Below are 24004 nucleotides of genomic sequence, written 5' to 3' on the forward strand. Positions count from 1 at the left end.
AGTGATAACTCTTCTTTCAAAATTTTGTGGAATCATCAGGTTTATGAACCATCCCTTAAGTTTTTTATTTTCCTTAAAGCAGGCTTATACATGTACCACCTTTATTGCAACCAAATATGATGAGTTGAAATACTGCTTTTACCCTAGAGAAATCAATGGTAAAACGGAAGCTTACAGAAAAATGATTTTTGTTTGACAGCTTATGGTGTGATACATCCATGAATCACACTGAAAATTTGTCCCTTGAAATCAAAGACAACAATATGTTTACACAAAGAACATGCCCCAAAGTTCTCCAATAAAGAAAAGTGTTTAATCAAAATATTTGTTGACAGCTGGTTAGTGCTGATCTAAAGTAGAAAAGAAAATCAGTGTCATTGTAGTCTTTTGTTTTAGGTATAAGAGCTGAATATGCAAATGGGCCCAAAATGGAGCCTCATTATCTGTTTTACACTTCAAGTGTGATTTTAAGCGCTGTAGGTACACACGCGCACACACACTGCACATCTATCTCAACAAACCATGCACATCATCTGTTCAGAGCTGGGAGCTGCACACATGCTCCTTCGACATTAACTGCAAGGCAGATGGCAGGCACTGATCAACAGACACAAAATAAACCCCCAAGTCCTACTCCCTCAAACAGTCCCTCTCATTTCTCTCCTTCAGAAAAAGATCAAACAGCCTTTCCTTACTACAGATTTGCAACTCCACGGTTACAGTGGGCAATGCAAAGGAGGATGTCAAAGAAGGAAAAATGTTTCTTGGCACAGATTTGCTTTCATAGTCTTAGGCAGCAGATAACACTAACTTTGAAACGCACAGCATATACTGCATTTTTTTATCAGCATCTAATGTGTAAATGAGCTCTTTCTATAACTAGAGGTTTAGCTTTCAAAATACATAATTACTGATCATTTCAGTCTGCATCACATTTCTCTTGCAGGGTGAAATGAACTAAAACAGCTGTTACGTCCTAATAGCTTTATAATGTGCAAAGAATTTCTATGACTATCCGAAATTAAACCTATAGCTTCCCATCAGGCAGAACGTATTCATGTGTACATATGACCCACATTATTTGGAAGAACAATTATTAACTTATGAAATTATAATTTGAAGCATAATGAAGGAAAGCTGCTGAGGAAAACCCTGCGGTTTATGGCTGGGGTGAGGCACCAAGCCCACACGGCTCAGGTCCCACTGTCCTCGGCAGCACTTGGACTGAAAGAGTCTCCGTGTTCCTGCTGCCACCACTCCTTGCAGGGATCGAGCCCTCTATTTTCATACTGGGAGATGAATTTCTAGAAGGTGAACCAAGCCTGGCACTCTGCCCAGAATTTCTGGCAGCCGACAAGCAATCTGGTTTTACTGCTGGTCTGCTGTCCCCTGCGCTAACCTTGTACCCACAGAGAGCACCCTGATCTGGGGAACTGGTACCATTTATAATCATCACCAAGAAAGCCCTGATCATTTTATTAACCATGGGACTGGCATGCATAGTTCTCTTTAAATGTATTTCTGTGAAATGGAATATTAAAAATCTAGTTTCCTAGCAGCTCTTCCTAACACTGAGGAAGGGGACAGCAATGTTAAGAGTATTTTCTAGAAAAATCTATTATTATTCAGGCAGCTGCAGTCAAGGATGTTAAGAGGGCTAAGGAGAATCAAACATCTGATGAGTACTACCTAAAGGAATGTAAAGCCAGGCCCAGGAACACAAAATAAGTAGATGAGTGCACAGGGTACATTATGTAATTGATGGGTACACTGGTCCACTCAAGCTATAAATATTAAAGGTCAGCGCAATCACTGCTAGGCAGAGTGGGTGACATCTGAATGTACACAGGCCCAGCTCTCCACTGAGAGAATTACTGACCACCAACATGCCCTCTGGATTACTGTGTCAGAAGCAAGCAGGACAGGAGGTGACGGCCATGCACAATAGAGCTGCATCTAAGTTTATGTCCTCGTCCTAGCTTCCTCCAGCTTCCCAAGCTTCCATCAACAGGGCTCTCACCACTGACGCCACCATCCACCCAGATGCTGGGCTGACGGGCCTGGGAACTCCTCCCTGCAAGCTCCATTAATCAGTGTGTTCTTGCTCCCAGCTCCTCCCTCCACCTCTGCTCTGTTTCCCATGTTCGAGGTCCCTGGCTAACCTTCAAGAGCCCAGTGCTCTGGGCAGCTTGCCTTCACTCCTCCTCTGCCTAGTATTTTGGCTATCTGCTTGCTGGTTCTGGATTTCCTGAGTGTCATTAATAATAAGTTCTAGGAGCCATAAACAGTGATGTGTTTATAAACAGTAATTTTTTTCTCTTAAAAAATGTGTATGCACACACACATCAGGTTGAATCTTGGCTACGAGAGAGAGAGAGAGAGAGAGAGAGAGAGAGAGAGAGAGAGAGAGAGAGAGAGAGAGACTTTCTTCAGTTTTCAGAAAATTTTACTAGTCTCTGAAAATTCACCCAGTTTAGAGTTCTTCATAGGGAAAACTTTAGTTATACAGAAGAATTCAGAAACATAACTTTAAATAAAACCAAGTAAATTCTAGGTATCTACAGAGTTATACAAGACAAGATGAAAGGGTGCCGTTCACACATGTCCTCTGAGCTTGAGGGTAATGACAGGTGATATAGGTGGGCCTTAGGGATGACACCAGAGAACTGAGTGCAATCAGAGCCTGCCTTTCAGTGTCCCAAGTACACAGAACATCCTCTTTACTTTGCTCCCATGAGCCCTTTGTCTTCTAAGACTCAGTCCAAATCTTCCCCACAGGGGCATCTTCCACCACTATGGTCTTACACCTTTCATATTTTACTTTATTAGTTTTTAATTTTTATATTAATTTGTTGGGGCCCTAATGCATGTCATGGAGCCTGTGAGGGGGGTCAGAGGAACACCTGCAGTGGTTGTTTGTCTCGTTCCACCATGTGGGACCTGGGGATAAAACTCAGTCTTGGCGGCATCAGTCTTGGCGGCAAGTGCCTGTGTCGACCAAGACATCTCTTCAGCCCAACCTTACCAATTTTTAGTCATCTTCGTTACATCATGAGTCTCTTAAAACAACTACATCTTGCCATCTGACATGGGCACCTCCCATTGATGGTGTCAGGTGAATGTCTGAACAGATAAATAAATCCCTTAGCAGTAGAGTAAATAGATACTGATGGGGTAAATCATGACAAAGGACGTTTGAAGACTGACCAGGGAGGTACCAACCTCTGCTTGGACCTAACTGCTTGGGAAGCAACCGCTAACAGAGTAAAATATAGCTCTTGCCCTTCCATAATGAAAATCAGCAACTGTTATTTGTGGTAATAACAGGTTATTAGTGCCATTAGCATCCTCTCATGCAATGAGCTTGTTAACACACTCTAAAATTACAAAACAAAATGCGAAGGATAAGGACAACCCTGATCTATTTTCTCATGTTCCAACCCCCACTCTACACAAAAGGAGCTCCAGCACTATTCTTTAAACCAACAACATAAAACAAAAGGACTGGATTCAGATGAATAACACGCATAAACAGCCATTTCTCAAAGGTCTTATTGAAAATAAAGCGCAGTGTTTGGGTTTTTTGTTGCTATTGTTTGGTTTTGCTGTGGGCATTTTTTTTAACCCTAGTAAGAGGATTTTGGGTGAGCATAATAAATAATTTCTCAACTTAAAAAAAGGCAACTCAAGATGTGAAGGGATCCTGTGGAAAGAGATTTCATAATAATATATGTTGTTTGTTTCTAAATACAGCTGCAGCAAAACAAACCAGGAAGTAAGAACACCGGTGGGGTTCACGCTATGATAACAAAGCCTGAAATGCTCTTAGGAGGAGCCGAGGGGCAGAAAGATTTAAAGCTCTATTGACAAACTGACAAAGCACGCCTAAAACAAGGACTGCCAGATGCTCTTTGGAGCATTTTAAAAAGAAAACTTCTTCAATTGCTCATCATCATTAGCAAGTGTGAGCTTGTCCACTCGGTGGCTGTGACCAGCTGGAGCAGAGCAGCCTTTGGGAACAGTGAGGCTCCTGCAGTACTCCTGGAAATTGCCCTTCCCACAAGGGTACCAGAGAGATGCCACTCAGTGGGAGAGTACCCCCCAAAAGGGCAGCAAAGGCTTCTTGCTCCTGTGTCCTGCAACTCTGGAGTAGGGCTGTTCCTTTGCTTCGTTGTGTATTCTGGAGGTTGACCCCAAGGACTTGTGCACGTTAAGGACTTCCCACTATGCTGCACAGGCAGTGACAGCTACTTCTCCACCTCCCTCCCATCCAGCAACAGAGGTGTGACTCCAAGACAGACCCTCTGGTTAAAAGCTCAGCTTTCCAATGCTTGGGTTCTTCACCTGGACAGCAATGGAGTTGTTTTTCCTCCCACAAGGCTGCTGTGAGAATCACAAGGGGGAATAAAATGTGCCTGGTCCACAACAAGTGCTCAATAAACATCAGGCTGCTCCCTTTCCAGCCTCCCCAGCCTCTAATTCTCTCCCTGTACCCTCAGTTCCTCCTGTTTTTCTGATATATATATATATATATATACACCCAGTGAATCTGTTACTCTGTTATTTATTTCAAAGTTCTAAAAGAAGGCCTGAACGCCTCATTTGAAAGACGCTGGAACAACTGTGCTATGGAAGCCACATGTCCTCTCCCTGTGCAGCTGCCGACTCCTGAGCTTGCTGGCACATAGTGGACATCCACGGACTGTGGGCATAATTAATGCCTGTCCATCAGTAGGAGACTCAAACAGGACAAACAGTTTCACATGTTATTTCACAAATCACAGACTTCAGAACAACTTATATTTAAATACAGTTTTATTTTAAAAATCATTTCAAATTATCTTCTGCTCTAAGTAAAATTGTTATAATTTAGTGACACCATGTGGCTGCGTTTTGCTTTGCATTCTTAGAACGTTCCTCTCTCTGTAGGTTGTTCTGTGCTAGTTCAATTATGGTATCAAAGTTATAGGGTGAGGAACAATTCAAACTCAGTGTTTGCTAAAACAGAGCCCTTCCCACTTTTACATCTTAAATAGAGCGTTTCTCAAATGGCTGAGTCCTCTGATCCCACAAGGACAGTAAAGGCTCAGTATAACTGACTAGGAATCTAAAGCCTCCAAGTGAACTGCTCAATTATGCTAGTGTTTGCCTTTAAAAGCAAATAAATGTTATCTGTACCCAGTTAGGGGATGGGGGGAGGGGGCGAACAAAGACACGCATGTATCCACACACTGTCAGCATGGCAGCAGAGAACGCCTCCACAAATAGAAGCGCTTCTTTTCTCATCTGTTCTCTCTCTCCTAGATCTACAGCCCTGCGTAGGTACTATAATCTAATGAGAACAAGTGGGGGGATGCTGTAGCTAATGACAGCAGGGATGAGGGGGAACTGAAATGTATGGTAGCAATAAAAGAGATTCAAGTGCCCCACGCTAACAAATGGTACAGTTTTAGTATGCATCTAATGAGGCTTCCCAGAGAAGACCAACGACATGAGTACCATTCAACATATACCAAAGAAATCCTAGATGGCCCAAGCAAAGACCGGATAATGTCATTTCATAAAGCTCAGCTTACAGTACCACCACCCCAGCAACCGTACTTAAAAAACCCATGTCTGCTCCCATTGATCCTTGTTATCACAGAGTACCATCTTGACAACATGTACTCATAAATTTGTGCATACTCCTCCCCCACTGACAAATGCAGAAGCTCTGACATCCATCAGAGTTACAATCTCAGAGTCAAGTGCAATGCATAGCACACAGTAGGTGCTTATTTGCTGAATGAGTAAGTGGTGGGTGAACAACTGGAGAGGATTTTTTTTCCTGAGCTGTTGAGGCATACCTAAATCCCTGTTCTGAGTGAAAACACAGCCCCTCTGTGAGATGTTTATCATCACTGAAGGCCTCTAATGTAACCCTTGAGGCTAGAAAGACAGACTGGCAGATGTTCTGCAACACCCTTTCCTTTTTCTGTGACATCCTTGGCATGGTATAATTTCTCACTCTAAGAAAATAGGAAGGGAAACAACAGTAATTCAAACAGTCAACAGGAATCAAAGGAAATCACTGTGAAAGCGTCAAGTATATGCTGGAACCCAGCACCTGAGAAACAAGGCCAGTCTCCACAGGGGAGTGAGCAATCATGGTTAAATGAGCAATCCGAAGTTAACTGTCCCAACCAAACCACTCCTCTTCTGTCTGCCGGAATTGAGTATTTGATTACAAGGAGTTTTTGAAGTATTAGAAAAACATGCAACATTCTTTAGCACTGGATTGAGGAACACCTTTCTAAACAAGATATAAAACTAGAAATAATTTTAAAACACTAATTTGACTACCTTTTTTAAAAATGTAAAATTCTATGTGGCAAAACAACATCACTATAACACTGAAACCTAATATCAAATCACATACACACAAAAGAAAAAAATGATGCGCGTGCGCACACACACATACACGTGCATACACACATGCACACACGCACATGCACACGCACGCACACACACACACATCTATATCGATGCAAAGTTCCTACCAGTGACATAATATGGTTTGCTCTAAGGATGAAGATTGCACATAAACTGTAAGTCATTTTCCTTCATCTCCAGCTAAGGGTTAAGGATGGGGGAGATAGTACTAGTCTAAGCTCTTGGCCACACAGAATAGCCCCACTTCACACACAAACATTCCTGGCAAGGGTCCAGAAAGAAAGAGTCAATCATTTTCCTCCGTCCATCATCATGGTTGAAATGATCACTGCGGGTTTGAAGCCTGGCACTATCTTACTGCCAGTAGACACAATCTACTACTGAGCAAAATGAATGCTGCCTGGATTACACTGTACTGTGAAAGATATTGCAATGGCAGACTTAATGATTCATATACTCAAATATATAACACTTTTATAAACACTGAAAAATGAGCAAATTATTAGCTGTTGCTATGCTGTCTGTGGCAGGTCTGGGACTGCCATATGTGACCTGACAGTACAGGAAGTACTCAGAAGGCTTGGCTACTTAGAAAAGGCACTGCGGTCTTAATGAAAGTGCCAAAGACAGGGCCTACTCTGATGATCAAACAGTGCAGGCTCTCAAAAAGTGAACAAAATAAACTAAACCTATTGATGAGTCTCTGCCTTCACCCAGACATCACGCCACCTGACTGCCAAGGCGAAGTCCACGAAGAGTGCTGCCACCACAGGTTACGAGTGTCTGAGGGGAATCTAGGATTGGTATGAGCTCCATCTACTGCCCAGTTTCAGACCACAAATGCTCACTGGCTTTTGCTGGTCTCAGAGAGAGGTGTAGGTCATCGCCTACTGCTCACTTTATATTTTTAAAAAAATTTTTTTTGGTTTTTACGAGACAGGGTTTCTCTGTATTGTTTAGGAGGCTATCGGTCCAGCCTCGAACTCACAGAGATCTGCCTGCCTCTGCCTCCCGAGTGCTGGGATTAAAGGCGTGCGCCACCACCACCCGGCTTACTGCTCACTTTATAAAATGTCACCTTTGTCAATGTAACAAAGCAAAGCTGACATCCACACAAAGCATTCAAAACCCTCAATATAAACATCAAAAGTCAGTTTCCTAAAGAAACCAAACTCCCGAAAATATAGAGCTGTGTGCCACCTCAAGGAATTTGACATCACTCAGACACTCTTAACAAATGCACTACATGTCGATGCTGACTTACGGTCTCTACTATGTAGAGTGGCTGCATATAATGTCGCAGTCTGAGTACTGTTTAAAAGTACAAAGATTTAGAGCCCAGACTCTGCATCTCTAAGTGCTTGTAGTTATACTCTCAGAGGCAAAAACAAACACAAAACATACTAAAGAACCAAGGGGACACACAAATACACAAAATTAGCTTGCAATGAAAACTAAACCCTTACATGCTCAGGAAGTCTTTCTTTGCACAGTGAAGTACCTGCAGCTAGTTCACTTAGAGCATTGTTTAAACAGTCAATAAGCAGCTGGGAAGGAAAACCAACACCTCCTCAGATTGTCCAGAAAGTCTAATGCTTACATTCATTTTTTTTTTTTTTGGTTTTTACGAGACATGGTTTCTCTGTATTGTTTCGGAGGCTATCGGTCCAGCCTGGCCTCGAACGCACAAAGATCCGCCTGCCTCTGCCTCCCGAGTGCTGGGATTAAAGGCGTGCGCCACCACCGCCCGGCTGCTTACATTCATTTTAAAATACTGTCAGAACAAAAACCTAACCCAAGAAACAGAATTTATGAGAAATGTAATAGATGTAGTAGAATGGTTATAATGTATTACTAACATGGACCCTGAGATTCCTCTCTTTTCTTGCTATCACCATCTCCAACAACACCTTTGCTCAGATTTGTAGTTTGGAGCTGAGCGGACTGTGGAAGCATGAATGAGAAGGGCCCCCCCATAGGCTCAGATATTTGAAAGGTCAGTCCTCAGTTGGGGAAGATTAGTAGGTGTGGTCTTGTTGGAGGAAGCTTGTAACTGGGGCTGCACAGCCCATGCCATCCATGCGGGGGGGGGGGTGGGGGGTGGAGATGAGTATGGGTAGGTGTGCGTGCGTGCGTGCGTGCATGCGTGTGCGCGCGCGCATATGATGTGCTGGGAAAAGGTGTAAACTCTCAGCTACCGCTCTAGCATCATGCGTGACTGTCTGCTGCAAGCTCTCACCACGGTAGTCATGGACTCACCCTCTGAAACTATAGCCCCAATAAACTCTTCTACAAGCTACCTTACTCATGGGTTTTCCCATAGCAACTGAAAAGTAATTAATACAGGTGCCAAAGCAAAGCTGGCAGCACGAATACAGCAAAAGTGACCCTGGCAAGGTCAAATCCATATAGGAGGGAAAGAAGAGGGGGAGGGAAGGAAGTAAAGCATAAATACCCAAGGGAAAGAACATTTTCTAAAAGCTAGAGCCCGGCTGAAGGCAGGCCGCCCTCCTTGCAGCTGGAGTTGCGAGGGGGAGAAAGCACAAGAACTGTCACAGCTGGAATCATGACAACTTGCTCTGAGAGTCGTGTTCCTATTGTTTCAAACTACATACAAATGCACCATCTTTCCATGCTGCTTGTTTCCAATCTGCTTCACCTATTACAACCTGAGGCAATACAGACTTCATCTGCTCCTCCTCCCTAACGGGCCCCTCTTCCCCAAGTTATCTGTCGGCAGCTCTGAGATATGGAATCTTAACTCAATTTATGGTCCCTCTTATTTTAATTCATCCAAAACTCTACTAGGTAAAAGAACTGAAACATTTTAGTCCCTCTTTGGGGAAATGAAATTGATTTTCTTCATTTCCACACAAGAGGGTCCCTGGGTAGCAAAACTGTGCCCAGTCACACCCATAATAGAAATGTTCCAGTAGTGGAGGCTTTTGTGGAATTCTTGTGCTGAGTTAATCAGGAGTTCACAGAGGTGACTCCTGACCAGGACACTGAGCCAGGGACATTCTCACCTGCTCTGCCAGTCACACCTACAAGCTAGCGTGGATGACATCTGTTGAGGAGAGGCAGGTAAGCTGCCGGTGACAGGGGCCTGCTCCACATCCTCCCTGCTTTCTCACCAGTCCTTTCCCTTCCCCTCTCTCCACACATGTATGAGCCCGCCATGCTCTGCCTTTAACCTCTTGCCTCAAAGATCATCATTAGAGGGCACCATCCAATGGGAAAAATGAACAAATTCATATAATCTTCAGGGAACTTCAACCACCTTTTCCACTCCCAATTTCATGAACTTGTATGCTTTACAGAACAACAGAAAGTTCAGATAATGGTTTCAACTACAGAAAAACAAACTATTAGAACAGTAACCTTTCAATACTCTCCCAAACAATCTTACCTGGGGTGTGCCAAACAACAGAATCAGCTGGTACGGAGAAACAGGGGTGTGAGCATGAAGTCTGCTGGCTAAGCTGGCCTTGCACCTTTGCCGAACCCCACCTGCCGTCCCCTAATGCGGACCAATGCCCCAAGAATGCACTACATGCACACATACTGGCTCTGAGCACTGGCAGGGAGCTTTCAGAAGGACCTTCCCTGGATGTTGAGGAGACTCCCCTGTCTGACCACAGCTGCCTTCTCTGTGAGGACAACAGCGAGTGTAAAGAGCACTTCAGTCTTCACATTGCCACTGGAAAGCACAGCACACAACGCGCTACACAGTTCCACACACCAAGTATTTAACTGTCCCTACAGGTTTTTGATTTTTTTTTTTTTTGGTCTGTTGCTTTTGGGTTTTTTGTGTTTTTTGGGGGGCAGAGACAATCTCGCTCTCAAACTCCAAATGTCCTTAAATGAAGATAAAAATCAATGCTGGACAGTGGTGGCACACGCCTTTAATCCCAGAACTCAGGAGGATCACTGTGAGTTCAAGGCCAGCATTGTCTACACAGAGAGTTCCAGGACAGGCTCCAAAGCTACACAGATAAATTCTGTGTCTAAAAAAGAAGAAGAAGAAGAAGAAGGGGAAGAAGGAGGAGGAGGAGGAGGAAGAAGAAGAACAAGAATCATATATTAACAATGAGAACTTACCTGCAGACACGAGCTGGAAAATACAACTTTTGCCAAGATCGACACAGGTAGTGTGAATGATCTATCACTCTGATCCAATCAAGTTCATCCATGGACACTTCGATAAAATAGGAATAAGACCTATGAAGTAAAAAGAAAAAATATAGTACAGCAACAATACAAAACCAAAGTAAAATATTAAAAGGTACCAAAGAATAGAATTCACTAATTATATTTCCTATTTCAAAAACACATTTATCAAATTCAGGTAGCAATAAAAGCTATATAAAACACACTACTGTAGTATTTACCCCAATGTACTGACATTTCCTCTTAGCTTGTCTTTCTGTCTTAATCAAATGATGAACTACTTAAGAGCAAAACTAAATGGAAGCTTGTTTTTCTTTGCATTGCCAGGATGCCTTGGCCATGCCACATTAGCAGAGGGAGGAAAGGAGAGACAGGCAACAGGAGCAGACGGGGGAGGTAAGGACAGAGAAGGGACAAGGACACAGAAGCAGGTCAGTGCCCTTTCCTCCTGCCATGGCCCCTGGCCTAGAGGCTCTACCCCACCCTCCCTTCTCAGCAGGGAAAGCCACGTGGAATGGCAGAATGGTTCTCCACAGACGCCAACTCATCTCCAGCCACCCCTCAGTCCCCTACCACACCACTTACAGCAGCTTGCTAGAAAATAAACAACATGGGGGGAAAAGAAAATGCTTGTTTCTTTTGGATGTAACTTAAACCTTGCCAGCTAATAACCTGGCTATAATGAAAATAGCCCATCATCCTCCCCTTGTCAGCTGCCCTGAACCATTACATGCTGGGCCCACACTGGGAAAAAAAAAATCTGTATTTCCTTGTCATGAGGCAAATTTAAATTTGAGATGCAGTTATTACTTGTGCTGTAATATCAACAGGAACAATCTTGGAAGATTTAGGTGACCATAAATGTCAGCCTGCAGCCCACAGTTGTGGCCAGAAAAGGTCAGCTTATTTTGTGTCATCCCCTCATTTTCTGCTGTCCCCTCAACTCCCATTCATTTTATCGCTCAGTCTCAAACTGGTTATAACCTTTTATTGAACTTCTCTGGGTTATCAGTAATGTGGGATATAATTTTACAACACATCAGAATCTTTTTGGCTTGAGATTTTGAATTTTTCACCTTTACTTCAAATGTTAGCAATGTTGTGAGAAAAGAACATGGTAAAGTCCTCTGTGAATGTAATATAGATACTAAAACAAAGTGGCCTATAAATATTTAACATCATGGAAACAATAAGCAGTGCTTTCAGGTTCAAGCACACTAACCTTTCCCTTTATCATTTTTATTCCAATTTCATTATTAATTAGAGGAATGAAATATATAAAGCCTTTAGAGTGCCTACCATATACAAGTAATGAGAGCAATATAAATATTATTACATTGTTATTAACCAGGGATTCTTGGAAATGAGAAATATGAATTAACTCCAACCACTTTGTCAATTATGCACCAAATATTCACCAACATACATGTGAGAAATAATTCTTTTTTAAAGGATTTATTTTAGAACATAAGAGTGACTGAGTGTGTATGCGTGTTATGCACTTTCACAATTTGATTTTACTCCAAGAATGCTTAGCTATGCAAAAAAAGACAATTTCTCCAGCTATAAGATGATAAGTATTTTAAAGGTATTCATAATATCCAATAGTAAGGAATCAAATAAACCATGTTCACTTATACGGAAGGATGCCAGATAACATTTCAAAACGAATACAATGTTTTAAATGTAGTAACTGAAACATGAAATTAAAGCCAAGTGCAGTGGGTCACACACACCTGCAACACCAGAATTTGGGAAGCTGGAAGAAGGAATCCAAGTTTGACATCAGGCTAGGCAAATTATCGAGACTCTACCTCCTAAGAAGAAATACTAAAAGTAGAGGTAAGTTTTCCATATAGCCAACCTATGTTTTGTGAAGCTTTGTAAAGACTTTGTAATACGTATGCATGTGTAATGAGATAGACAGTTAGAGACATACAAACTTTAATGATGGGCACTGGTGAGATAAGTTTTATTCTTTGTACTTTCTGTATTTTCCAAAATAAAACACTTACTCAGTGTTTGTATATGAGGAGGACAAAAAGGGGCTAGAGAGACGGCTTAGTGGTTAAGAGCACAGGCTGTTCTTCCAAAGGACTCAAGTTCGATTCCCAGCACACATATGGTGACTCCTAACTGCCTGAAACTCCAGTTGCAGGGATCCACTGCCTTATTCTCGCACTGAGAGCATTGCACACACATGGTGCACACACATGTATGTAAGCAGAACATGCAACACAAAATACCAAAAACTTTAAATGTTAAAAAGGACATTTTAAAGAAATTTCACTTTTAATTCTTTCCCTAGAACTAACTGAGAGAAACAGCAGAAAGATCACAAAGAAATGGGCCATTTAAACCTGCAAAACTAAAGCACATGGTCACTGAGCATCTAACTGCCTTTCCCAGCTCCTCTGGGCCACTTCCTTGCTAGAGGGTTGTACTAGATAGGTTTATGACAACTTGATACAAGCTAGAATTAACTCAAAGGAAGGAACTACAATTTAAAAAAAAGTCTCCATAAAACGCAGCTGTAAGGCATTTTCTTAATTAGTGATTGATAGGGGAAGGTCCAGCCCACTGTGTGGTACCATCGATGGGCTGGTGGTCCTGGGTTCTATAAGAAAGCAGGCTGAGCAAGCCATGAGGAGCAAGCCAGTAAGCAACACCCCTCCATGACCTCTGTATCAGCTCCTGCCTCCAAGTCCTTGCCCTGCTTCAGTTCCTGTCTTGACTTTCTCTGATTATAAACTGTGACATGGACGTGTAAGCCAAAGAAAGCTTTTCCTTCCCAAGTTGCTCTGACTGTTGTGTTCCATCACAGCAATAGTGACTAAGACAGAAGCTCTCTTTCTCAGTAACTGCCTCCTTTTGCCAGTAAATGAAGAACTGGTGTAGGAGAGAAACCAAAGCAGATGGCCAAAACATTAGGTCCTCTTCAGCAAACACGACACAGCGTCTCAGGGACAAGAGTCCTCACCGGCTGTCACGGTCCCACAGGAGGAGGCGTATGTGGTTGATAATGGATGGCTGGCCGAGCTTGATCTCAATGCCAGAGCGGCAGTCATCATCGATGGGATGCCTGGAAAACCCATGGTCCAAGTCATAATTTTGAGTATCACCATCCAACAAGGCTGACTTCAGCTCTCCTTTCACAACCTGGGCTCCATACTTCATCGTTGCAATGTTTTCTTCTGGTACTACAGTTAGAAACAGAGCAAGTGTAGTGTTATTTTTAAATATTCTATATTAGTGAGAGAAAAGTAAACTTGAAGCATTCTAGTTGATTCCAGTATTTGGTTTTAAGTTGTATAGGCAAGTCTATGGAAATGAAGAGAATAGAATGTCCACCAAGATTAAGATAGCATTCAACACTCAAAGTGAATGTCACTAACACATCTACAGTGAGCCAGACACTGAATGTTAAAAGAGAGTTAATCCTACAAACACAAGTGGTAGGGCAAATATCCTCTCTGTGGAGTCCATTCTGTTAGCAGCTTTAATTTAATGTCTGCTGAACAAAAACAGCATATCAGATGGCCTGCACCCACCATCCGGACTGAGGACAGGTGTAGGGCAAACAGGCCAGACATCTGCTCAAACAAGAGAGGGGGCTCCAGTGTTAGCTGCCGTTAGTCACACACAGACAAGATGAGTCAGTTTGCCAAGCTGAGAAAATAAGATTCTACCTGAAAAGAAAATAAACATCACTTGAGTTTTGTCTTAATGAAAATTCAGAAGCTGTCATCAGAATCAGGGTTGTAGTTATTTGAAGCCTTTCTTCTCTCCAATGAGAGATTACTGTCTGGGACTTTAAAGTCACCTCTACACATCACACTTGACAGGTAAGGAGGGTGTCTCCTCCAGGAACTGATACCTAAAACCAGCAGTCTCCATGGAAGACATAAACATGCTTGGCGACTGAGTCATAGTTTACACCAAGGCTGTAAAAGGCTGAACTGGATCTGCCACTTGGGAGAAACTACTCCTTCTAAATGTCAGCTTCTTGAGAGGACAATGTCTGTCCCCTGCATGTTCTCTGTAAATACTGAGAAGATGTTTGCAAAGCATCTAGTATGCTCTTTAAAAACTAGTCATTACTATATGGCACACGTGTAAGAGCTATGCAGGTTTCCCAGAGTGCCTCTTGGTATAAAGGGAAGTGAGAGACCTATCAGGTGCACAAGGAAAAGACAGTAAGGAAGCGTTCAGCGTTGCAGATGTGGCAGTCGGCAGGAAATTGGGTTGGGGAAGTTTACAAATGAAGACAGGTAACAGTGGCTCCAGAAGAGGACAACAAATGGAGCTAAAAGCAAAAGCAAAAGACTGAAGCAACACAGAGAACAAAGCCACATCAGCAATGCCAAGAGCTGAGGCAGCAACGGCTCATACTCAATATGGCCGAGTGCAGCCACTGTATTCTTCAGACACTGCTACAAGCACTTCACAGATACTGACTCCTTTGATTTAGTCCTCGGGGCACGACACAGCCCCGCAGCCATCACAGATGAGACATGGAAGAACAGGAAAGCCAATGACCTTACTGTCCAGCAAGCAGCAGAGCTGGTGTCAGACCCAGGCATCCAGGGCCCCGCCCCACTGCTATTTAAGACTCTGACCCGCCTTCAAAGCAAATTCTGATGAAACTGTCACCTACAGTCCTGACAGAGGGACTTGTGTCAAGCCTCCAAGCTTAGAAACTAGTACCACCTTGGCTTCCCTTAAGATAAGCTTCCTTCAGTACTAAAATCTACCAAGCTCCGAATGACACACCAGGTCCAAGAGTCTCTAATGATTACGGCTGAAATCGAAAATAGAAATGAAAGTTTACTGCGAGTCCAAGTCTTCTTTTAAGTTTATTTCAAGAGTACTTGAGCCTTTTCTAGCCATTCTCAACAAGTTCATTGCCCGGGAGCATCTTGCACTCCGGCATGAGATCATTTATACAAGTGGAAATTCCCTCATGGCAGCTAGAGCATGAGTACACTGCTGGATAAAAATACAGTTCCAAAGTAGTTTTTCTTCCAAATCTATAGTTAAATGATGAATTTAAAAGGAAAAGTAATCCTGGAAAAATCTAAATTACAAAAGTATTCAAGTCACATGTACTCCTCTTAGTGCCTGTATCTCTCTATCCATGAAGAGCGAAACTCAAAAAACTAAAAGACATCAGCAGGGATTGAGTAAGATCATAAATAGCAATCAAAAATATCTGTATATTTATAATTTTTATTTTATAGCCATTAAGAAAAAATTGAGCTTTAAAGCCCTGTAGCTAGGTAAAAAACAAACCAATCATTTGGGAGGGGGAGATGGGAGAGAGTGGGTTATTTCAAGCCCCCTCCTGTCTCCAATTGAGATTAGTGTCTAGGCCTATGAAGTCATCTATACGTCAAGCTTCACAGGTAAGGTAGGTGTCCCTGGGTACTGATACCTAAAAACGACACTCCAAAAGCAGACATGAGGCTGCCTAAGCATGCTCAGAGACCGAGTCAGAATTCAAACCAAACTACACAGTGACAAAAGCTGAGGCTCCGGGCTAATCACCCAGTGTTTTCTTTAGGTCCTAAGTCATCATTTGGGACATAGCACTTAAGACACCAATGTATTACTTGGATACAAAATAGCTCTCTGCCCACTAGAATCTCTTTATCCAATTCTGTCACCTAAGTCATCTCCTACACTCCCCTTACCAACTTCCTGGATTGTATGGGTTCCCCCTGCCTCCCACAATACTCGCTAACAACTGTGCCAATAGGAACAACTTTCCCAAGGCTCCGGTCTTGCTTCAACTTTCCCCATTAACCTACTATTTGCAGGCCTGGTTTCCACACTTCTCAATTCTGGTTCTCAAACACACAAACCGGAAACAAAAAAGAAACCAGACAGAAGAAATGATGAAAGAACGTCTGCTGCATGAGGCACAGTGCTGCAGTCTAGTCCCAAACTAAGCACTTCCCTTCACTTGGCAACGTTGGGAAGTTACCAAAGAAGGGCATGCAGCTAAACGGGACCACCATCCAACTGCTTTAAAGAAAACAGGTGTTGAAAGCTGCCCCCATGTGCAAGTCACTGAAGCAGCTCAGCCCGAGATGCTCAGCATCTGATAGGAGAGGAGAACTTTCACTGACACTAAACACCTCCACAAATGAATGTATCCCGGAGAAGGTACAACAGTACCAGGAGCAAAGAGTTTTAAAATGTTCATGTTATAACTGTCCTTATGTGACAGGGGAGAAAGACTTCAATTCTAGTCTGGAAACAAGGAAAGGACTCATTCAGCCATATATATATATTGGTTTTTACGAGACAGGGTTTCTCTGTATTGTTTTGGAGGCTGTCGGTCCAGCCCAGCCTCGAACTCACAGCGATCCGCCTGCCTCTGCCTCCCGAGTGCTGGGATTAAAGGCGTGCGCCACCACCGCCCGGCTCAGCCATATATTTTTAAAATCTTGATTCAGACACTGTGCCAGGTGCTAGAAGACCAGAGGCAAAAAAAAGAATCCAACTATAGCATCTTTAAAGAACTCAATCTAATGAGCAACAATTATATCACAGTTGCAAAGATCCTTAGTCCAGTGACTAGGAAACACAGGAAGCACACACACACACACACACATACACACACACACACACACACACACACACACACACGAACACACCAATTTACCTCAGCAGTCTTAAGAACATATTGACTTTTACTCAATAAAAAAATCCTGAGGCTAGAATCTATGATACAGCTATCTGCTATAAACATGCAGAAACGAGATTATTGTTCTCTTTCCCACAGTCTAACACATGAGATAAACAAAACAAAATATAACTCAGCCTTATTAGAAAAAAGCACTGACTTTTGGGACAGAAGAATCTCCAGAGGTAAGAGAAAACTAAATGTTAAGGGAATGAAACAAAGGCAGCTCAACATCCTAAGGAAAAAAGTAATTCCATTAAAAAGTTCATTTCTTTACCCTAGGTGTTTAGATAAATGCTTACTGTATGTGCATAAACTCAAACTACCTTCTAAAGAAACCAACCTCATCACTAAGTAAAAGCATCATTGGGATCGCCCTTTTAAAACAGGGTGGAATCTGCAATTTAGTAAAACTTTGGGGTAGGCCTCTGAGGGAGAATCTCCCAGAAAGCAACGTCATAAACTTACAGCAGCAGCAGCACTGAGACAGGCTCTCTGCATTCCTGATTAGTGTATACGTACACACGTACACACGTACACACACACACGTACACACACACGTACACACACACACACACACACACACACACACACACACACACACACACACACACACGGAAGAACACAGTCACAAATCCCCCAGAAGCTCCCAGCCTAACACTTCTGAGATGTTAGACTTCATTTCCCAACAATCGATATATGCTAAAATAAGTACCTGATGTTTGGGTAGTTCTTAGAAAATCTCTTTAAAAGGATCTGCTAGAGATGTATTGTGCTTCCTCGATATTTTTTTTATTAATTTCACTACTTAAATACTATAAAAGTCAGAAAAATATCCTGCTATTTAACTATACTACTCAGTGATCTCATGATTGTCAAACACTTTCATATAATCTATTCCTTGTGCTCTGTCCGAATTTCTCCGAAATGGCAAATTTAACATTAGTAAGCAATAACCACAGTAAACACATTATTCCAGAACTGAGTGCCTCAACCATTCCTTCCCTAAGGACTCTCCCAGATTACCAGAGTGGGCGACTTTCACATGGACTGACCAGTTAATCAGTTCCAAGAAACCAGTATATATGAAGTGTCAAATACACCTAACACCTACATCTGTGATCCAACCCATCTTCAGCAAATGCAGCTCTAGAGCCCTATAAGACAATAATAGGATAAAGGGGAGGGGCTTATATAAGAGGGTAGAAAATGAGGATTTGGGAAGTGTAGAATTCAACACTCATCTTAGGTCCCATTTCACCCTCTTACTCCAGGTAAGGCTGACCTTCAACCAGCCCCTCCCAATTGCTTCCTAAACCTCTCCAGTTTTTTCTCTGCAGCTACACCATTCTGTTTCTCAATTCGCAAAGTAACTAACACACTATGAGTATTATCTCTTCAAAGGGAATGGCTTGATTCCCTTTGGATATTCGCAAACTCGCACACAATTTATATCCAAAGTCCTCTCAACTCTCATTCACCTTGACCATCTGGCATCATGAGACACCACTAACTGCCCCTCCATATGGCAGCTCTCCCCCAATTAGCTTCTGTGGCCTTCCTAGCTCTGCTGTCTCCCCTGCCTCTCTAATTTCTTCTCTGCCTTAAGCCTCCAGCCTACAGGTCTCCAAGTCTTGGACTTTGATTTTTCTTTACTTCTTTTTCTATGTTCTTACCCAGATTTCTCTTTGTCACTAGCTTTGACTGCTCCCTGAACACCAGTAATATGCTTCCCCTTCCTATTAGCCCTGTTTCCTGAATTCATCCACCAAGGATTCACTTGCTATGTGCTGGTCAGTGTGTTGAGTGGTCAGGGTAAAAGATAATTAGATCCACAAAAAACACGGTCCTCAAAATCCAAAGGTGAGAAAAAAACAAAACTGTTTACGGGAACACGGTGGATGTGACGATTCACACAGTGACATACTGTGATGAGGGAAGCCACATCAACACTGAAAGCAATAGGTCCTGTACTGAGCTCACATGCTGTGTTTACACAGATTATTCAAATTAGTCCTCACAACAATATGGAGACAGGAAACTAAAACTCAATTTATTGCCAGATCACATAGCTAATGACTAAGTCAAGACTTAAAATCAAGTTTGTCTGGCCGAGGGACACAGGAGATATCTCAATCTACAGAGAGTGCTTATCAAACCATCGGTGAGGACCTAAATCATTTCCCAGGGCCTACATAAAAGCCGAGCATAACTGCACACAACTGTAATCCCTAGCCCTGGGGAAACAGCCAGATGAATCCCTGGGGTCTTCCGCCAAGTCATTCAGCCTAATCAGTGTGCCCCAGCCCCCAACCAAAGACCATGTCTCAGAATCAAACCCGATGACTCCTAACGATTAACGCCTGAGGCTCACCTCTGGCCTCCACATTCGGTGCACACATGCATGTGCATCCACAAAAATTTTGAGGCCAAAGAACTACTTGTCAACTGAAAATAAATCTAGATCTGATAACTCAGGAAACAAGTCCAGGCTAAGGACATCTATTTAGGACCCACCAGCATCTCAAGAATGTCTCAAACCAGTCAAGGAAGGTATCACCCCAGGAAATGTTCAGCCTCCCCAAGAAATGATCAATATCCAGAAGCGCTCAAACTAACCCAAAACCAAGCTCAGCATCTCTCTGCAGAAGCCCTGCTGGTTCAGTGGCCAAGGAAAGGAAATGTGCTGGGGTTTAACTGGCACTGCTTACTGCGCATCCTAAGATAATGAGGCCTTGGGAAACTTACCTTAACCTTAATCCTCAATGTTCAATCCTCCCATCACCAAGCTCTAATGTCCTGGAACCTTGTCTATACTTGTGTCACTTTCCCCTTCTCTGCCATTACCTGCTGTGTCCGTTGAGTAAACTAAATTCCCTCCTCACTGGTCTTCCTGACACCAAACCACCCAGGCAAGCATCACCACGGTGTACAGACCACTCCCACATAAGCTTCTCACTGTAGAGAAAGGAGATTTGAAGCAGCTTTCAGAGACCCCCATAGTCTGTCTGATTGGCTGGCAGCCATTTGGTCATGCAGCAGCATACACCTTCTGTTCTAGCAAGCTCTTTAGTCCTGACCTGAGATACACAACTCTATTCATCTCTCCCATCTTCAACAATGGCGCTCACAAAATCACAATGCCGCTCCGACCACACATGAGTCGCATGCCCACCCCTCAATCCCTGAAGCTGGTGTTGTGTTTAGCATGACGAAACTGGAAGGGTCAAAAGTAGAGGCTGCTCTTTGCACCTCTGCCACATAGTTTAATGGTTAAAGGCACAGCCTACAGAGGCAAGCTGCACACAATTCTCAGTGCGCCATCTTCTGTGTGACTCTGGGCAAGTCACCTAATTCTGTTTCATTTTCTTCATTTGTAGAACAACCAGTTAAAAATAGGCTGCAACTCCTCAATGGGATGTGAGGACTTAATGGTTATGTGAGCCTGGTCCTGACACAGAAAGCATTTGATAATTGTTAACTGCTATTACTACATTTGCAAGAAAAATCAGACTACTGTTATTAGCATCAGCCATGGTCACCATTAGAATCTCCACGTGTGGTAACGCTTCAAGAATTAGGTACACACAGCATACATGCAGGACTTACTTGTTACAGGAAGGGGGAAAAGTCTCAGTTTGACAAGCCACTTTTCAGGGAAGTGTCTGCTGACATTCTGAGGAGGAGATGGACAACTTGCCCAGGAATGACAAGAAATAGCTGTGCTGGGTCGGCAGTAGCTCGTCCTGTTAGGGGGAACGACAGGGAAGGACACCCACGGGGAGCAGAGCTGTGTCCTCCTGGGCCCAGCATACGCTATGCAACCTGCACCATGGTTCTACAGGCGGAGTTCCGCAGTTAGGACTGGCAGAAGCTGAAAAGGGGAAACAGGTACTTACTGAGCATGCCTCTGTAGTTAAGGTCCATATCCCGGCTCTCTGAGCGCACTTTAATGGCGTCTAGGATGGCATCTGGAGACAAGAGTCCTGAGGGCCTCACGACATTCAGAAGCTCAGTGAGGCTCATCAGAGGTAAACGCACAGCCTGCATGATTTCAGCATGATTCTCCTTTGTATTGTGCTTACACCAGTTTAACAAGGCTAAGAAAATATCTTTCTCAGGAGCTGCAAACGAATCTCTTAAAACAATGTTCAGGAGTGCTGCCTGCAAAGGAGGAAAAGGGAGCGTAAGAGTCAGCGTGGAGCACCAGCCATGGAGTCAGCAGCAGAGCTTGACGGGACTACAGGTAGCATTCCTTTCCTGGGTCTGGGCCTTCCTATCTATTCCCTCCTCCCCTCTGGCTAGGTGAACAAGCAACAAATGAGTCAGGTGTGGCAGCTCATGCTTGTAATACCAGCTTTTAGAAGGCAGAGGGATTACTGTGGATCTGAGGCCAGCCTGGGCTACATAGTGAATTCAAGGACAACATGGGTTACTTAAAAAACAAAAAAGTAGCAACTTTCCTCCTCAGGCTTTTTGCACCACTATATAAAGTAATTAGTCTTCCCACACACACGCATAGCTACATCTTCTCTTGATGCTTTAGAGATTTACTTAGTTTTTACAGTTATAGAGTGAATATTTTTCCATACACTATCTCGCTCGCATTTGTAAAGCTGCTCTGCTCCACTTCCACGGCCCTCCTCTTGCTGGTGCCGTCTCTGCCTCCCACAGCCTTGCTTCTCCTTCCTTTACCCAACACACCCCTTTTGTCCTGCCCAGTTCTCGTCTTTCTTAAGATCTTCTTCCCTTTACACAGCCTGCCGTCCAGTTTCATGGCCTGCACCTGCTCTGCTGTTGACTGGTGTCGGCACAAGCTACTCATCTGGGAAGAGGGACTCCCAACTGAGAAAATGCCCCCGTAAGACTGGGCTGAGGGTGAGGCTGTGCGGCATTTTCTTGATTAGTGACTGACGTAGAGGATCCAGCACACTGAAAGCAGTGCCGCCCCTGTGCAGACAGGTCCTGGGTTGTACAAGAAAGCAGGCTGAGCAAGCCAGCAGGCAGCACCCCTGCAAGGCGTCAGTTCCTGCCTGTAGGTTCCTTCCTTGATTTCCCTCAGTGATGGAGTGTGACCTAAGAGTTGTGAGCTGACATAGACCTCGTCCCCCCCAAGTTGCTCTTGGTCATGGTGTTTTATTAAAGCAATAGTAACCAAACTAAGAACCCTGTCCCCTTACATATGCTTATTTATACACATACACATACAATGTAAGGTCCATTATGAGAGCAACAGGTGCAATTTGTCTTTCTGAATATGGTTTCAACTAACGTAATAATTTTCTGTTCTTCCATCTTGCTGGGACTATCGTTATTCTACTTTTCAGCTGTATTTATGTACCACATCATTTATTTGGCTGTTGATGGACCTCTAGGCTGCTTCCAGTTTTTAGCTACCACAAACAGTACAATAATAAACCTTTATATACAAGTACCTCTAATATGGTGACTTAAAGTCACCATATTAAAGAAGTGGTATAGTTTATGGCAATCCTTTCATAAAAGCAGCAAGAACAAAGATGACAAACTATATATATGCATATGTATGTGCACGTGCATACATGTGTTCATTCTTTTAGAAGGTATAAATCTGTAAGTCAGTAAGATAGGCCTATAATTAAAATTTCAAAACCTTTTGTTTTACAGTATTGCTGCACTATCATGGTTTCAGTCCTCGGCTCTCTGGACTGACTTCCATAAACACTGATGCAGCACTGAAAATTTCTTGTTTATGGAAGTGTGATAATAAAAAAAAATGGAGTTCATTCAAATCAAGACGCATAGCTCTTTAAAGACACACACACACACACACACACACACACACACAGATAGGGAGCCACTGTTCCAGGTTCAATGGCAGATTTAAGTGACAGTTTTACAGTGGTAGCATAAGAGACATCCACTGGCACTTCAGATCTCCTTTACGAATTTTCCCACTGTGCCACTGACTATATATATCCCAGCCCTAAAGACTTTGCCCTTCTGCCAAGATAAGAATTCCTAGGTATATTCTACATCATAGAAACAAAACCAAAAAGCAGTATACAACAACAAAATCTTCACTGTCCACATTAAAACCAACGACCCAGCAGACCAGTCTCTTTTGCATACAACTTAACAGAGAAACCTCGAAAAGTGGAACCAATAGCCTGAAAGACCTAGTGTCCCAGAAGCCGGCGGCAAGTACTAGACCAGATGACTCCTCTGAGACCACGGCCCTTTATCTCCGATTCGCAGACCTCTGTGGTATGGTCCCCGTGTAAGTACACATGCATGCTGAGAGATGAAGGACAAAGCAGCACACACCTTGGAGAGCGAGAGGAAGCCTTCACTGGCAAGCACCTCCTGGGCATTTCTGTCCATGAACATGCAGCACATACAAGTTAACTTGGGGAGGGAGTAGAGACTGGCAACATCAAAAGTCATGCAGACGTTCTGAATATTAAGTATGGTGCAGAGGTACTCAGAAGTAGAATCCTCTAGCTCTGGAAATCCATATTTATGAGCCAGGCTCAAAAAGTCCAGCAGCACCTCCTCCTTCTCATCTGTCAGTGTTGCCCGCCCAGTGTAGATGTACTTGAGCAGCATCGTGAAGGCCTCTGCAGTGGTATCTTGGAGAGGGATCTCTGCTTCAGGCTGAGACTCTCGCATCCCACCATACAGTAATGCCCTGCACACCACAGAAGAAACATAGTCAGAAACCCTCAAATA

At 43.2% G+C, this 24004-nt stretch overlaps 1 protein-coding gene across 3 annotated transcripts in view; it reads right to left on the reverse strand.

Annotated features, from left to right (window-relative positions):
- The window catches only part of Btbd9 (BTB domain containing 9), a 340103-nt gene that overhangs the window by 278139 nt on the left and 37960 nt on the right, over positions 1-24004 (reverse strand). For all 3 annotated transcript variants that reach the window (XM_005070667.4, XM_021227473.2, XM_021227474.2), the window contains exons 3-6: positions 23600-23963; positions 21193-21457; positions 13583-13802; positions 10534-10653 (exon numbers count right to left, since the gene is read on the reverse strand). In XM_005070667.4, coding sequence (XP_005070724.1) covers positions 10534-10653; positions 13583-13802; positions 21193-21457; positions 23600-23963 — 969 coding nt within the window. The remainder of the gene's footprint in view (positions 1-10533; positions 10654-13582; positions 13803-21192; positions 21458-23599; positions 23964-24004) is intronic.

This window comes from Mesocricetus auratus, unplaced genomic scaffold, assembly GCF_017639785.1.
Source record: "Mesocricetus auratus isolate SY011 unplaced genomic scaffold, BCM_Maur_2.0 Super-Scaffold_100027, whole genome shotgun sequence".
In the NCBI taxonomy this organism is placed as follows: domain Eukaryota; kingdom Metazoa; phylum Chordata; class Mammalia; order Rodentia; family Cricetidae; genus Mesocricetus; species Mesocricetus auratus.